This window comes from Chanos chanos, chromosome 7 (genome assembly GCF_902362185.1).
Source record: "Chanos chanos chromosome 7, fChaCha1.1, whole genome shotgun sequence".
Lineage (NCBI taxonomy): Eukaryota > Metazoa > Chordata > Actinopteri > Gonorynchiformes > Chanidae > Chanos > Chanos chanos.
This window is the reverse complement of record NC_044501.1, coordinates 2,359,943-2,374,158: the sequence shown is the minus strand read 5'-3', so window position 1 is coordinate 2,374,158 and position 14,216 is coordinate 2,359,943. Positions and strand designations below refer to the sequence as shown.

General features: G+C 40.2%; 2 protein-coding genes across 2 annotated transcripts in view; both read right to left on the bottom strand.

Annotated features, from left to right (window-relative positions):
- LOC115817118 (stonustoxin subunit beta-like) overlaps positions 1-1,927 on the bottom strand; it is a 9,487-nt gene extending 7,560 nt beyond the window's left edge. Inside the window, exons 1-2 of the mRNA XM_030780362.1 lie at positions 1,745-1,927; positions 1,169-1,399 (exon numbers count right to left, since the gene is read on the bottom strand). Coding sequence (XP_030636222.1) covers positions 1,169-1,399; positions 1,745-1,927 — 414 coding nt within the window. The remainder of the gene's footprint in view (positions 1-1,168; positions 1,400-1,744) is intronic.
- Positions 1,928-10,487: 8,560 nt separating this feature from the next.
- LOC115817116 (NLR family CARD domain-containing protein 3-like) lies at positions 10,488-12,404 on the bottom strand. The gene has a single exon (XM_030780360.1). The coding sequence runs from the start codon at positions 12,402-12,404 to the stop codon at positions 10,488-10,490; it is 1,917 nt and encodes a 638-aa protein (XP_030636220.1).
- Positions 12,405-14,216: the final 1,812 nt, after the last annotated feature.

Below are 14,216 nucleotides of genomic sequence, written 5' to 3'. Positions count from 1 at the left end.
CGTTAAACATATTTACATTTAGGTTTAGCTAGTGTCCTTCAGTGTCCCTCAGGTTATGACATAGTGAAATATATTTGGCTGCCAGAGCAGCTGAAGGTCCCTCTCCTGAGAGGATAGCCATTTTTTCAGTTTTGTCTAGGACTTCAAAGTTTGGGTGGTTGGTTTTAAATGTATGGAAAAGAGTTTTTCTTATTTCTGTATACTTCTCACAGTGAAGAAGAAAATGCTCCTCTGTCTCCACCTTCCCTGTCTGGCACTGACCACATGTTCTGTCCTCTTTTGGCAGCCAGGTTTTTCTGAGTCTGCCTGTTTCCACTGCAAGTTTGTGGTCACTGAGTCTGTACTTGGTCAGGATTTGCCTCTGCTTCGTATCTCTGACAGAGAGGAGATACTCTGCCAATTTATACTCTCTTTTTAGGGTCAAATAGAAGCTCATTCTGCTTTGACTGGTGGTCTGGTTTCTCCAATGTTCCAAATAGTCTTCTTTTGCTTGTTTGATGATTTTATTGACACAAATTGGTGGTTTGGAAGCAGTACTGGTCTGAACATATTGTGTGTTAGTTTTCGTTACTGGGTTAGTGAGCTTCAGTACCAGTTGGCTTAGAGGACTCTTTCCTGGGTTCAGTTCTTGGGTTTTCAATGCCTCAAATTGGAGTGTATTTTGTGGGCTAGACTTCAGATGCATCCAGAATTTTAAAGTTCATTTTTGAATAGATAAAGCCAAAGGATAGCGGCCTAATTCTGCCCTACATGCATTGCTAGGTGTTTTTGTTTGGACTTTTAGTACAGATCGACAGAATTCAGCATGTAGGACTTCTGTTGGATGCTTGTCCCATGTAGTGTAGTCATGCATACCGAGTGGACCCCAGACCTCACTTCCATACAGCGCAATAGGCTGTATTATGCTGTCAAATAATTTGCACCAGATTGTGATTGGTATATTTATATTGTAAAATTTGGATTTTATAGCATAAAGTGCTCTACGGGCTTTTTCTTTGAGTGCATTCACTGCCGTGCTGAAACTTCCTGATGCAGTAATGGGAAGACCGAGGTAAGTATACTGCATCGTGTGCTCTAGGACAGTGCTACCCAGAGTGAACATGTATTTGTGTTCCTGACATCTGGGCTTCTTTTGGAAAATCATGATTTTTGTTTTTATAGGATTTACTGCCAGGGCCCAGGTCTGGCAGTACTTCTCTAGCAGGTCCAGGTGCTTCTGTAGGCCCTGTTCAGAGGGTGACAGGAGCACCAGGTCATCTGCATAGAGCAGGAATTTGACCTTTGTGTCTTGAAGGGTGAGTCCAGGGGCTGCAGATTGTTCCAACTGCACGGCTAATTCATTAATGTAGATGTTGAAGAGTGTTGGACTCAGGCTGCAGCCCTGTCTCACTCCACGTCTCTGTGTGAAGAGCTCTGTTTGTTTTTTGCCAATTTTTACTCTGCATTTATTATTTGAATACATTGATTTGATCACATCATATACTTTACCCCCTACACCACTTTCTAAAAGTTTGTTATATAATCCTGTGTGCCAAATAGAATCAAATGCTTTTTTAAAGTCAACAAAGCAAGCAAATATTTTTCCACTTTTTGTGTCTTTTACATGTTTATGGATTAGGGTGTGCAGGGTGTAGATATGATCTGTGGTACGGTGGTTTGGGAGAAAGCCAATTTGACTTTTATTCAGGGCATTGTGTTCATTAAGGAAGGTTTGAATTCTGTCATTTAAAATGCTACTAAATACCTTCCCCAGATTACTGCTCACACAGATACCTCTGTAATTATTAGGGTCCAATTTGTCTCCACCTTTATGAATTGGGGTAATGACCCCTTGATTCCAGACATCAGGAAAACAGCCAGAACTTAGGGTGAGATTGAATACTTTGAGCAGAGCTCTCTGCATCTCAGGCGTGCTGTGTTTAAGCATCTCACTTCTGATACTGTCAGGACCACAAGCTTTATGGGGTTTTAAAGATTTTAATTTTTGTGCCAATTCTTCACTTGAAATGGGGTAGTCAAGTGGATTTTGGTTGTTTTTAAATATAGATTCAAAATTGTGTAGTTTTTCTTTGATCTGATTCTGATTTTGATTTGGCTCTGTTGATTGTATTTCACTGTAGAGGTTTTGAAAATGCTCAATCCAAATATTACCATTTTGAATGGGTACTTCTTGTGGTTCTTTTGCACTCAAAGTATTCCACATCTCCCAGAACTGATTTTTATTAATGGAATCTTCAATTTCATGGAGAAGTTTGTTAGTGTAGTTTTGTTTTTTTCTTTTGATTGTTTGTTTGTAGCTTTTGAGGGTTTTGTAATATTGCAGTCTTAAGTCTGTGTTTTGGGGATGGTAGTGTTTTTGGTTTGATAGGTGCCTTAGCTCTTTCCTGATATTTTTACATTCTGTGTCAAACCATTTCCCATATCTTTGTTTTTTGACTGTCTTGCTGTTGGCTTTTGTTAGGCTAGCCTTTTTTGCTGCCCTGTGGAAAATCAGGTTCAGCTCATGAACAGCCATGTTTATACCTTTTTTGTCATTGGGGAATGGTTTATCTGTAAATTTAGTAATTTGATTTGTCAAATCAGGCGAGTTTAGGGCTTGTGTAAATTTTTCTGGGCTGTCCGGAGCCCATCTGTAGGTGGGATTAAGCTTGTGCAGCGCACTGGGCTTCATTTGTGTGTTAGTGGGTTGGTCAGTCATTTTCAGAAATATATTTAATTGGTTGTGGTCTGAGAAAGGAGTTTGCTGCCTGACAGTGAATGCACTGAAGTAGGAGGGGTCCATGTCAGTGACTGCATAATCCACTACACTATTACCCAGAGCTGAAGAATACGTAAACCTCCCTAAAGAGTCCCCTCTGATCCTACCATTAAGCATGTACAGACCTAAGGCTCGACAGAGGTGCACTAACTCTTTACCACTGTTATTCACCACACAGTCTGAGTTGTTTCGTATTATGGTGGTTGGTGAGAGGTGCAAAGGGGACTGGCCAAACACATGTGCATTGCCCTGTGGATCTATCAAGTCAGACTCAGTACCTGTCCGTGCATTAAAGTCTCCACACAATAGCACTTTTCCCTGGGCCTGGAAATGGCTTATTTCTGTATAGAGATCTTTAAAACAGTTTTCATCATAATAAACTGATTCCAATGGGGGAATGTAAGCAGCACAGAGGTAGGTTGTAAATTTAGAAATGCCAATAGAATCCTGCAGTTTTAGTTTCTCTCTCTCTCTCTCACACACACACACACAAACAGACACAAATTCTCTTTCACTGTCTCTCTCTCACACACACACACACACACAAACTCTCTTTCACTGTCTCTCTCTCTCAGACACACACACACACACACACACAAACTCTCTTTCGCTGTCTCTCTCTCTCTCTCTCTCTCACACACACAGACAAGTTCCCTGTCTCTCTCTCTCTCACATACACACACACACAAATATGCACAAGCTCTCTTTCATTGTCTCTCTCTCTCTCTCTCACACACACACACACACACACACACACAAACTCTCTTTCACTGTCTCTCTCTCTCTCTCTCACACACACACACACACACACACACACACACACAAACTCTCTTTCACTGTCTCTCTCTCTCTCTCTCTCTCTCTCTCACACACACACACACACACACAAACTCTCTTTTGCTGTCTCTCTCTCTCTCTCTCTCTCACAGACACACAAACACAAACTCTCTTTCACTGTCTCTCTCTCTCTCTCTCAGACACACACATACACACACAAACACAACCAAGATCTTTCTCTCTCACCCATACACAGACACACACACACAAGTTCTATATCTCTCTCTCTCACACAGACAGACACACACACACACACAAATGTTTCTCTCGCAAAGACGAACAAAATTTCTCTCTCTCTCTCTCTCACACACACACGCACACACACACACACAGAAACAAAGTTCTCTTTCTCTCCCTCATACACACAAAGTTCTCTGTCTCTCTCTCTCTCACACACACACACACACAAAGCCAAGCTCTCTCTCTCTCTCACTCACACATACACACAAATGTCTCTCTCGCAAAAACAAACAAAAGTTCTCTTTCTCTCCCTCTTACATGCAAACAAACACAAACAAATTCTATCTGCTTTCACAAACACACACAAGTTCTCTTTCTCTCTCTCTCTCACACACACACACAAAGCTCTTTCTCTCTCTCTCACCCCTACACACACACACGTTCTCTCTCTCTCTCTCACTCACACGTGCAGACTCATACACACACAAATGTCTGTCTCCCGCAAAGAGAAACAAAAGTTCTCTCTCTCTCTCTCTCTCTCTCTCTCTCACACACATAAAGCTCTTTTTCTCACTCTCTCTCTCACACACACACACATGCACACACACGCTCTCTCTCTTTCTCTCAGTGGTACACACAAGCAAACACACAAACAAACACACACACGGAAACTTTCATTCTCTCTCATACACACAAACACAAGTTTTCTTTCACTCTGTCTCTCTCTCTCTCACACACACACACAAGTTCTCTCTCACTCATGCACACAAACACACAAGGTCTCTTTCTCTCTCTCATGCATGCATAAAAACACACACAAGTTCTTTCTCTCTCGATTTCTCTCTCTCTCTCTGTCTCAAACATATACACAAATACACACAAGGTCTCTTTCTCTCTCTCTCTCGCACACACACAAACACACACACACAGGGTCCAAAGTTAACTTTTTGGTCTATCTGTCAATGGCTGGTAAAGTGAAAAAATTCACTGGACAAAATATTTTTCAACCGGCCATAAAACTGCATAAGATACAATGTCATTAAAAACAATGTCATTACTAATTACCCATCGACTGTCTGTTGTGTTGAGCTATAGTGACGGTGGACAGTGAGGGTCAATCAAAGAATTGAAATATAGTCAATTAACTTATGTGTTGTAGTGATCACAGGCGTCATTTACACTGGGGACACATCCCCACCACTTTATATCACCACCCATTTCATCCCCACCACTTTCTGAAAGCCTTTAGTTAGTTCAACTGAATCATGAATAAAATGACATTGGTCAATATCATGTCATTAAGAGAGAGAGCCAACATGCTTACTGATCAGTAACTCTAAACCCAAACACTTACATTACTGCTGTGCACTCTTTTATGTATGACACATATGTGTTCTTAAAACACACTTATTCAGAAGTAGTTTTCATTAATTACCAATTAAAAGAAAAGATACAAAGGTTGATTCGTTTGGTTGCCATGAAGTGTATTTGATTTTTCTCAGACTCTGTAAATGTGATTTTGAAATGTCAATGTCGTCTGATGGTGTTTTCTTCAATAAGTGTTTCATAACAAGAAGCTTACAATGCACAGTTATATTGTCCACAGAATTCAACATGACTTGTGTCTAATGTGCTGAAACATGGCTTGGAGTAGTGATATCTGTAGGTCTAACACAGTCTCAGTATTTGGGAAAACATGCATAGGTGGAGTGTTTGACAGACATAGTCTAACTGAGACATGTCGGTTATGTGGCTTCATAAACTTGTTATTGTTTTACATGACAGTGACTTTCTAAACACTAGAATAAAAGACACAAACGTGTCTACCTTACCATGATGTATTATGTCACCCATGTAAGCAGGTTAACCTTAGAGCATCGTGACACACATAAAAAACACAAGCAGCTTTTAAAGGCCATCCTTAAAGTGATGGCGTTTACATCTATGGGCAGTATATGACCCACCGAAAAAAGGTCACGTCAAACCCGTCATTGTCCCCAGAACTTTTCAAATCAAACTGACGCCCATGGTAGTGATGAAAGTTTGTAGTGAAGTAGGTCTATTTCAGCAACCCGCCAATGGCAACTGACATCATTCATTTTATTCACCAACAAAGATTTTTACTCATATTTGGCAAGTGGTGGGTGTTAATTTTAGACCCTGAACACACACAAGTTCTCTTTCTCTCTCACACACACGACATAAACACACATTCTCTCTCTCTCTCACAAACACACACACACACACACACAAGTTCTCTCTCTCTCAAACACACACACAACACAAACAAACACAAGTTCTCTCTCTCATACACACACACACACACAAAAGTTCTCGTATGTTTATGTGTGGGTATGGGAGAGAGAGTGTGTGTGTGTGTGTACAGAAACACTTCAATGTACACACTCATTCTCTTGTACTCATCTACATAAAAAAGAACACACACTCTCTTTGTCACATACACACACACAGATATAATCTCTCTTCTGTACGCACACACACACTTTTAAAACGAGTCAAGATTGTAAAGCTTTTTAAAAATGACTGATGGTATCATGGCAACACAAACACTTCATCTGAGAAATGAATGGAACAGTTATGGAAACAAAAGCAATGTCATATTTGGGACAGTCAGTTTTCACTTTGGTATAGTTGAGACAAAGTTTCAGGACAGTTCTAGGATGTTTCTGAAAAAAGTTAGTCTGGATCCCTGCATAAAACATCAACTCATACAAAACATATGATAAATATTGTATTTTCAATAACTGACTAATACTGACCTCAGTATCTCCAGTTTACAGTGTGGATTCTCCAGTTCCACACAGAGCATCTTCACTCCTGAATCCTGAAGGTCATTGTTACTCAGGTCCAGTTCTCTCAGGGGACAGTTTACTGACTGTAGAACTGAGGCTACAGCTTCACAGGACTGTTCAGTGAGATTACAGCCAGCAAGTCTGGACAGAGAGAGAGAGAGAGAGAGAGAGAGAGAGAGAGAGAGATGACACATATAATTATATATTCACAGTCATATTCATATATATTCAACTAGGTGACAGTAGTCAATCAAAATGACAGAATAATAACAACACACAGTAAGACTAGTTTTAAAATAATCACCATCAGATCCAAGATCCAACCATGTTCCAGTAAAAACACCAGAGAAACACATTTTATGACTATCAAATTGACCTGCAACTGAAGTATAAGTGTGAATTACTCCAGATTAACATTTGTTCTGAACAAAATAACCTGCCCCCTTCACTTTTTCTCTCAATATACTGTCTTCCATCGTATACCGCTAGACCCCTGCTTTACACTACCAAGTTTCCACTGTTTTTTCAAAGCCGTACTTCCTTATTTTACCAACAAGTTCAGTTGTCCACTTATTTAAAAATCTTTACTGAGTTAATGACTAATATAAACAGAACAGGCTACCGAATCTGCTGGTGAAAAGTTGATTTCAGTCGGAGATTTCTCCGGACTCCGGCTGACAGTGGAAACGCTGTGTCTGGAGAGAGAATCCGCTCACATGCTACAGCTAACGTGTCAGAGGTTAATTACAAACCCGTCTGAACACACGTCTAAAGGGATAAAGTCACTAATATAAAAATGCATTTTATGCTGCTTGAGGGAACAAAACTGACTCTGAATGTTAATGAACAGTGAATCACATGCTGCTGTCATTTCTGACAAACTGGACTCTTTCCCCATCTCCAGTTTTTACCTCAGTTGGCGGGTTTGAGAAATGAGTCTGTCGGGTTTTCTATTGACTGTCAGGTTTGGGATGAAAATCCCCTCACATGCTATAGCTAACGTGTCAGAGACTAATTACAAAATCGTTTGCGCGCCAATAATGACGGATAGTCGAAATATTTGTCTGATTATCTCTTCATTAAAATACACAGAAAGAATCCATACATTATGTAGATAGAGGACAGAGAAAGTGGACTGTGCTGTTGTAATTTCTAGTTTTTTCAATACGTGCCGGTTACATCTACTCTCTGTCAGATGTGGAATGAAAACCCCCTCACATGCTACAGCTAACACTTGTCTCATACAAATTAGGAAACACAGATTTGAACACAGATCTAAATGGATAATTTAAATATTTCTCCGATTAATAATGTATTATTTTTATTCTAAAGACATACTTACATTGTGTTTTAACGTATGGGGGACAAAGAGAGTGGACTGGATTGCAGTTATTTCGAACCTTTTCTGACACTTACAGTTACTTCAACATTTACCTCAGAAACTTTCCGTGCGCACTGGCTGTTTTTGGCGGACTTCACAAATTAGTCTCTCGATTTGCGATTGGCTGTTAGGTTGCCAGACGACAACAGCAAAGAAACATTTTTTTTTTTTTTTTTTTTTTTTGCTTATTTGTAGATGTCTGGTCTGAGAACATTACTTTCACTGATATAATCACGGTTCGGTTGCGCATCAAATGACTGTAATCCTTTATCTGCTTCGTCATATGTGATCAGAATATTACAGAATCTAAATCTTCAAAATGTCATACTTTTGTTATCAGCATAACAAAAGATCATTTTAATCCAGACAACAGGAAAAGACACGCAATAAAAGGCATGAAAACTGATAAGTTTAGGTGAATTAATTCAGCTAGAGATCGAACACACAGGCAAATCCAGAGTAAAGAAATGACACAAAACATTTTAGTAAAAATATCTTTCCTCATTAATACTGACCTCAGTATCTCCAGTTTACAGTGTGGATTCTTCAATCCAACACAGAGCAACTTCACTCCTGAATCCTGAAGGTCATTGTTACTCAGGTCCAGTTCTCTCAGGGGACAGTTTACTGACTGTAGAACTGAGGCTACAGCTTCACAGGACTGTTCAGTGAGTTTACAACCAGCAAGTCTGGACAGAGAGAGAGAGAGAGAGAGAGAGAGAGAGAGAGAGAGAGAGAGAGAGAGAGAGAGAGAGAGAGAGAGAGTTACAGTCACAAAAGCTTGAAATGTATTTAAATTTCCTGTATTAATCTTAACTGATAGACTATGATTTTGATCTTGTTCACAAAGTCAGTGCCTGTCTGTCAGCTACAAACTGTTGTAAAGCTGGTAAAATAGCACTGCTTTAACAAACACCCTACTTTAACAAAGAAGTTTTCTTTACTATTTCCAAACGCTTCATAAATGTAAATTTTGTATGTAAATAGTTCAAATTCAAGTTCAAGTTTATTTCAAGCCCAGTATCACTGTTTACAGTCTCAGAGGGCTTTACATGCCCACAGGTTTACAACAAACAAAGCAGGATGACACCCCCTGACCTAATCCTCACAGCAGGCAAGAAAAAACCAACCCCCAAAAACCCCAGATGAAATAGGGAAAAATGGGAGAAATCTTGAGAAGGACCACAGAGAGAGGAGACCCCTTCATGGCCAGACAGGTGTGCAATAGGTACTGACCCAGTGGGCAAATTGCAAACAACACAGAAATAATGAAAATGAAAAGACACTAGTAGACAGAAATAAAGACTAACAAAACAGCAGGGGGGGCTCAACCGGGGTAGGCCACACAGCCACAGTGGGTCACACCTAAGAGGAAAGCAGCCACATTCAAACAAGACCCTCATGCTCAGACAAATGAGACACAGACATGCAGAAGATGAGGGAGGAAAAGGAGAGCATTAGTGGGGTATCAGCACTTAACACAATAAAGAAAGAAAATCATTTTTTTAGAGATGCATGAATGTAGAAACGCTAGTGGCTGTGGAGGGCGCAGGAGGAGCAGGGCCACGCAGGGAGAGCAGGGCCAGGGACAGCAGGGCATGGAGACAAAGTCAGTCCACTGACCTAAGGATGGAGCCACATCCATGCAGCAAGACACAGACATCACTGCACTGTCTCTGTACTTTTATATGTGCACTGCTCATTCTTGCACTGGCTGAACCTCTCACGTTGTTCAGATTACCATTATTTATACTGTACATACATCCTACTGTACATATTTTGTCTATACTGTACATATAACCCATACATATACACTCCTCTTTCCTACTCTGTCAGCTTCACCTCTATGTATAACATAATTAATATAGTATACATTTATTAAAACCTGTATATATATTGCTCACCACTGTCAACAATACTGTACATACTGTAAGATATAGCATCACTCATGCTGTAGTACTCGCTTAAGCCCAAGACATAAATCAGATAGGTAGGCCGGCACAAGCCCATGTAAAATTTTAAATGTTAATAGGGGGACTTTAAAATCAGCCCTGCCTTGAAATGGGAGCCAAGGAATAGGCTTCCAAACATTTTCTGGGCCATGAACAAGGCCTGGTTCTGAAATCCGGCCCATTTGAATGTGTAGTTGAAAAGCCCTGGCCTATGTACTGTGGTATCAGACCTGAGGAGACTAAAAATAATGATAAAAACATAGATAATAATGTATAACACACGACCTGCATATTTTATATGCACAGATGTTTTACTGCCCATCATCCATATACTGTACTGCCATGTATGTAAGTTTGCCTGCATGAATCTATTATCTCCTGTAATGTTTATGGTATATCATAATTCATGAACAATCTCATAATTTAAAAACTGAAAACAAACTGAAAATTTTTCCAAAAACAGATACCTGTACCCAGGAACATGGCCAAGATCAGCCACACTAAATTTTCCTTTCAGATAATGCAACTATAAGCGTGTTACTTTACAAATGTGTGAAACTAAAAACTCACAGAGCTTTTCTGCAGCACCTCACAGCTGGGAGCAGTCTCCTACGACCCTCATCTGATGTGTTGTATTTCTTCAGGTCAAACTCATCCAGCACCTCCTCTGACATCAGAAACATGTAGGCCAGTGCTGTGCAGTGTGCAAGTGAGAGTTTAGTTCTGTAATTTTCAGACTTGACAAAAGCTTGAATTTCTCTGTGGAGAGAACGATCATTCATTTCAGTCAAGCAGTGCAGTAGATTAATCCATCTCTCAGGTGGGACACCATCTTTATTTAACTCTTTGATGTAACGACTTATTTTCTTGATGCTCTTCTGGTTGTCCTGTGTGTGTGTCAGCAGGCCTTGTAGGAGTTTCTGGTTGGACTCCAGTGTGATGCCATGAAGGAAGCGGACAAACAGATCGAGACGTCCATCCTTATTCTCCAAAGATTTATCCACAGCTCCCTTCAGTAACACAGCCAACGGATCAGTATTTACCCGTTGTCTGGGCAGAAAAGAGCTCAGTGCCTTCATGAATGTCTTGTCTGATGCATTGATCTCTTTTGGCATGAAATACTCCAGTTCCTCCATGTTCTTGTTTACATGGCAGTAAAACACATAGAGAGCAGCAAAGAACTCTTGAACACTCAGATGCACAAAGCAGTAGACCTTTTTGTGACGAAGCACAGATTCCTCCTTAAAGATCTCAGTACAAATCCCAGAGTACACTGTGGCCTCACTCACATCAATGCCACATTCTCTCAGATCCTCATCATAAAACAAGATATTGCCCCTCAACAACTGATTAAAAGCCAGCCTAGCAAGTTTCAGAAAGATCTCCTTGCTTGATTCCAGAGGATTGCTTGAGTCTGTCTCCACTTTCTCCTCATATTTCTTATTCTTCATTTTAGTCTGAATGAGCAGGAAGTGTGTGTACATTTCAGTCAGAGTTTTAGGGATCTCTTTAACATTGTCTTGACGCAGCAGTTCCTGAAGCACAGTGGCTGAAATCCAACAGAACACTGGGATGTGACACATGATGTGGAGACTCACTGATGTCTTGATGTGTGAGATGATTCTGTTGGCTTGGCTCTCATCAGTGACTCTTTTTCTGAAGTATTGCTCTTTCTGTGAATCATTGAATCCTTGCACTTCTGTCACACGACTGATGAACTGAGAGGGGATCTGATTGGCTGCTGCTGGTCTGGAGGTTATCCAGATGAGGGCAGAGGGAAGAAGATTTCCTTGAATGAGGTTTGATATCAGTTTGTTCACTGATGATGTTGTGGTCACATCACACAGCCTCTGAGAAAAATCTAGCTGTAGTCGACTCTCATCAAAACCATCAAAGATGAACAGCATTTTACAATCATTATATTTCTTTGGATCCAAGTCTTTCAGCTCTGGGTGAAACTCTAGCAGGAGTCCATGAAGACTGAACTGATTATCTTTAACTAAGTTCAGCTCTCGAAAAGGAAGAACCAACACAAAATCAATTTCCTGATTGGTCCTTCCCTCTGCCCAGTCCAGAGTGAACTTCTGCACAGAGACTGTTTTTCCAATTCCAGCGATGCCCTTGGTGAGTACAGTTCTGATTTCTGGCTTTTGTCTGTCCCCTCCAGGTTCCTTACTAGACAAGGCTTTTTTCTCCTCTTTAGTTCGGTTGGTTGACAAGGGTTTGAAGATGTCATTGCAGACGATTGGTTTGTCTTGAGAAACCCGTGTCCTGGATGCTGTTTCAATCTGTAAAACCTCATGTTTCTCATTCACTCCTTCACTCTCTCCCTCTATGATGTAGAGCTCTGTGTAAATGCTGTTGAGGAGGATTTGGTTTTCTTTGAGTGCGACACCTTCATATAAGCACTCATACTTATTTTTCAGGGTAGTTTTATGACCCTCAATGATGACCCTCAGCAGGACATCATCTGACGCAGACATGGACGTGTTGTGTTGGACATTTTCGAAACACCCAGACTGATCCTCAGTTAGGTCTGTCTCCACACTGCAGAGAGAGAGAGAGAGAGAGAGAGAGAGAGATGTTAAAAAAAGAATCTCTCAGAACCTGCTGACACTGGCCACACCAGGACTGATCCTGGTTCAGACCTGTGTTTCCACATTTGACAGATACTTTCTTTGGGAGACATATGACTCCATCAAGGCTGGCAGGCTGAACCCTTCTCAGCCTTGTAGTTGAGGTTAGGACTCATATACAGTTGGGATGATAGTGATGAAGTGTAACAATAATGATTGACAGCTGGTGAAGAATTCTCACTACACAGTGTTTAATCATTCAGAGAGTGGAGCTGATTGAACAGAGGGGAATGGGAGAGTTTCACTAATGGAAAGCAAACACAACAAACAAACTGTATGTACATGTATTTACGTTGATCCGAAGTCTTTTCAAGTCTTTGAATTTGATTTTCAAATCTTTTCAACTGATACCAGATAATATAACATTTATAAAGGAAACCAATTAGACTATTAATAATGGATATATGTGAGTGGTTATGAATAGTTGGGCTGATCAGACAGGACTCCCTCCCTTTGACTTTCTTTAAACATGACTAATGTACTGTCACTTTACACTCTGTCTGTTTTTAACTGATACATTTAAACTAAACTGTGTTGTGTTTAGTTCTCTGTTGGTCACTGTAGTCTGTTTTTAACTGATACATTCAAACTAATCTGTGTTGTGTTTGATGATGGATGATGAGGCAGTTTTGTCTCTGACACAGAATTTCAGACAGAGAATGAATCTTTGATCAGTGTTCATTTCAGTTAAAAACATTATGTCATCCAAATAATCGTTATTTAAATCTTTTTCCACAGTTTTTATGGTTGTCCTTGCAGTGTGAACTGTGTCCTTGTTGGATGAGAATGATTTGAATGGTATGTAATGAATGGGGCTGATTGGGTGTATTTAGGAGGCCCAGTTCTAGATTTCCCTGATCATAATTTTTGGGTGGGCAATTTTTATTCACCAATGCATTATTTTCTTTTTACAGCTTATCAAAAAACATGAAGTATAGCCTATAGGCTACCAATAGCTTGTATTTGACAGAAATGTCAGCTATATCTGTCAAAAAGAAATGCACAATGATTTTTTTAATATTTCAATTTTAAATTATATATATGAGAACAATGTCGCTGTGATTTAGTTTTCGTGCAAGAGCTGTGCTCTGTAGAACTGTCAGCAGTGTCCAGCCAACCAATCAGATATCAGAACAGTTTACAGTCGTTGAGCTAGCCAATGATATTGACAATAGGGGGGCAGTAAAAAGTGATTCACCTACAGGATTCCAAACAGACATAACTACTCTGACACTAGGCTTCCACACAGCAAAACACCTCGTGAAGTTCACTCTACCACTTTTCACTCTGGGAGTGTGGTTGTGAAAACAGCTCAAAAGTTCGAGTGCTTAAATGAAGGTCTACAGTGGTCTATTTGCCCCAACCAGAGTCACTGAGAGAGTTTTTTCTACTGCTCTGGCCCTAACTAAGTTCACATAACATGTAAACAACAACCCGTGTTGATGTAGACACAAATAGTTGCCCAGAGATCTTTTAATCACATACATGTTTGTATGCTACATGTAGCCTTTAGACTTTTTTATTTCTCCAGCCTCTCTAGAGAAGGTCATGTACCAAACACATCACACACTGAACTGATTGGTTGTCACGTGGTTCTCATTTGCATAGAGTTGGGGATTCGCCGTGTCAAATTTGCTTTCTTCCCTTGATTCCCTCTGA

Coding starts and splice junctions, on each gene's coding strand:
- LOC115817116 (XM_030780360.1), bottom strand. CDS start 12,404: ATGTCTGCGTCAGATGATGTCCTGCTGAGGGTCATCATTGAGGGTCAT.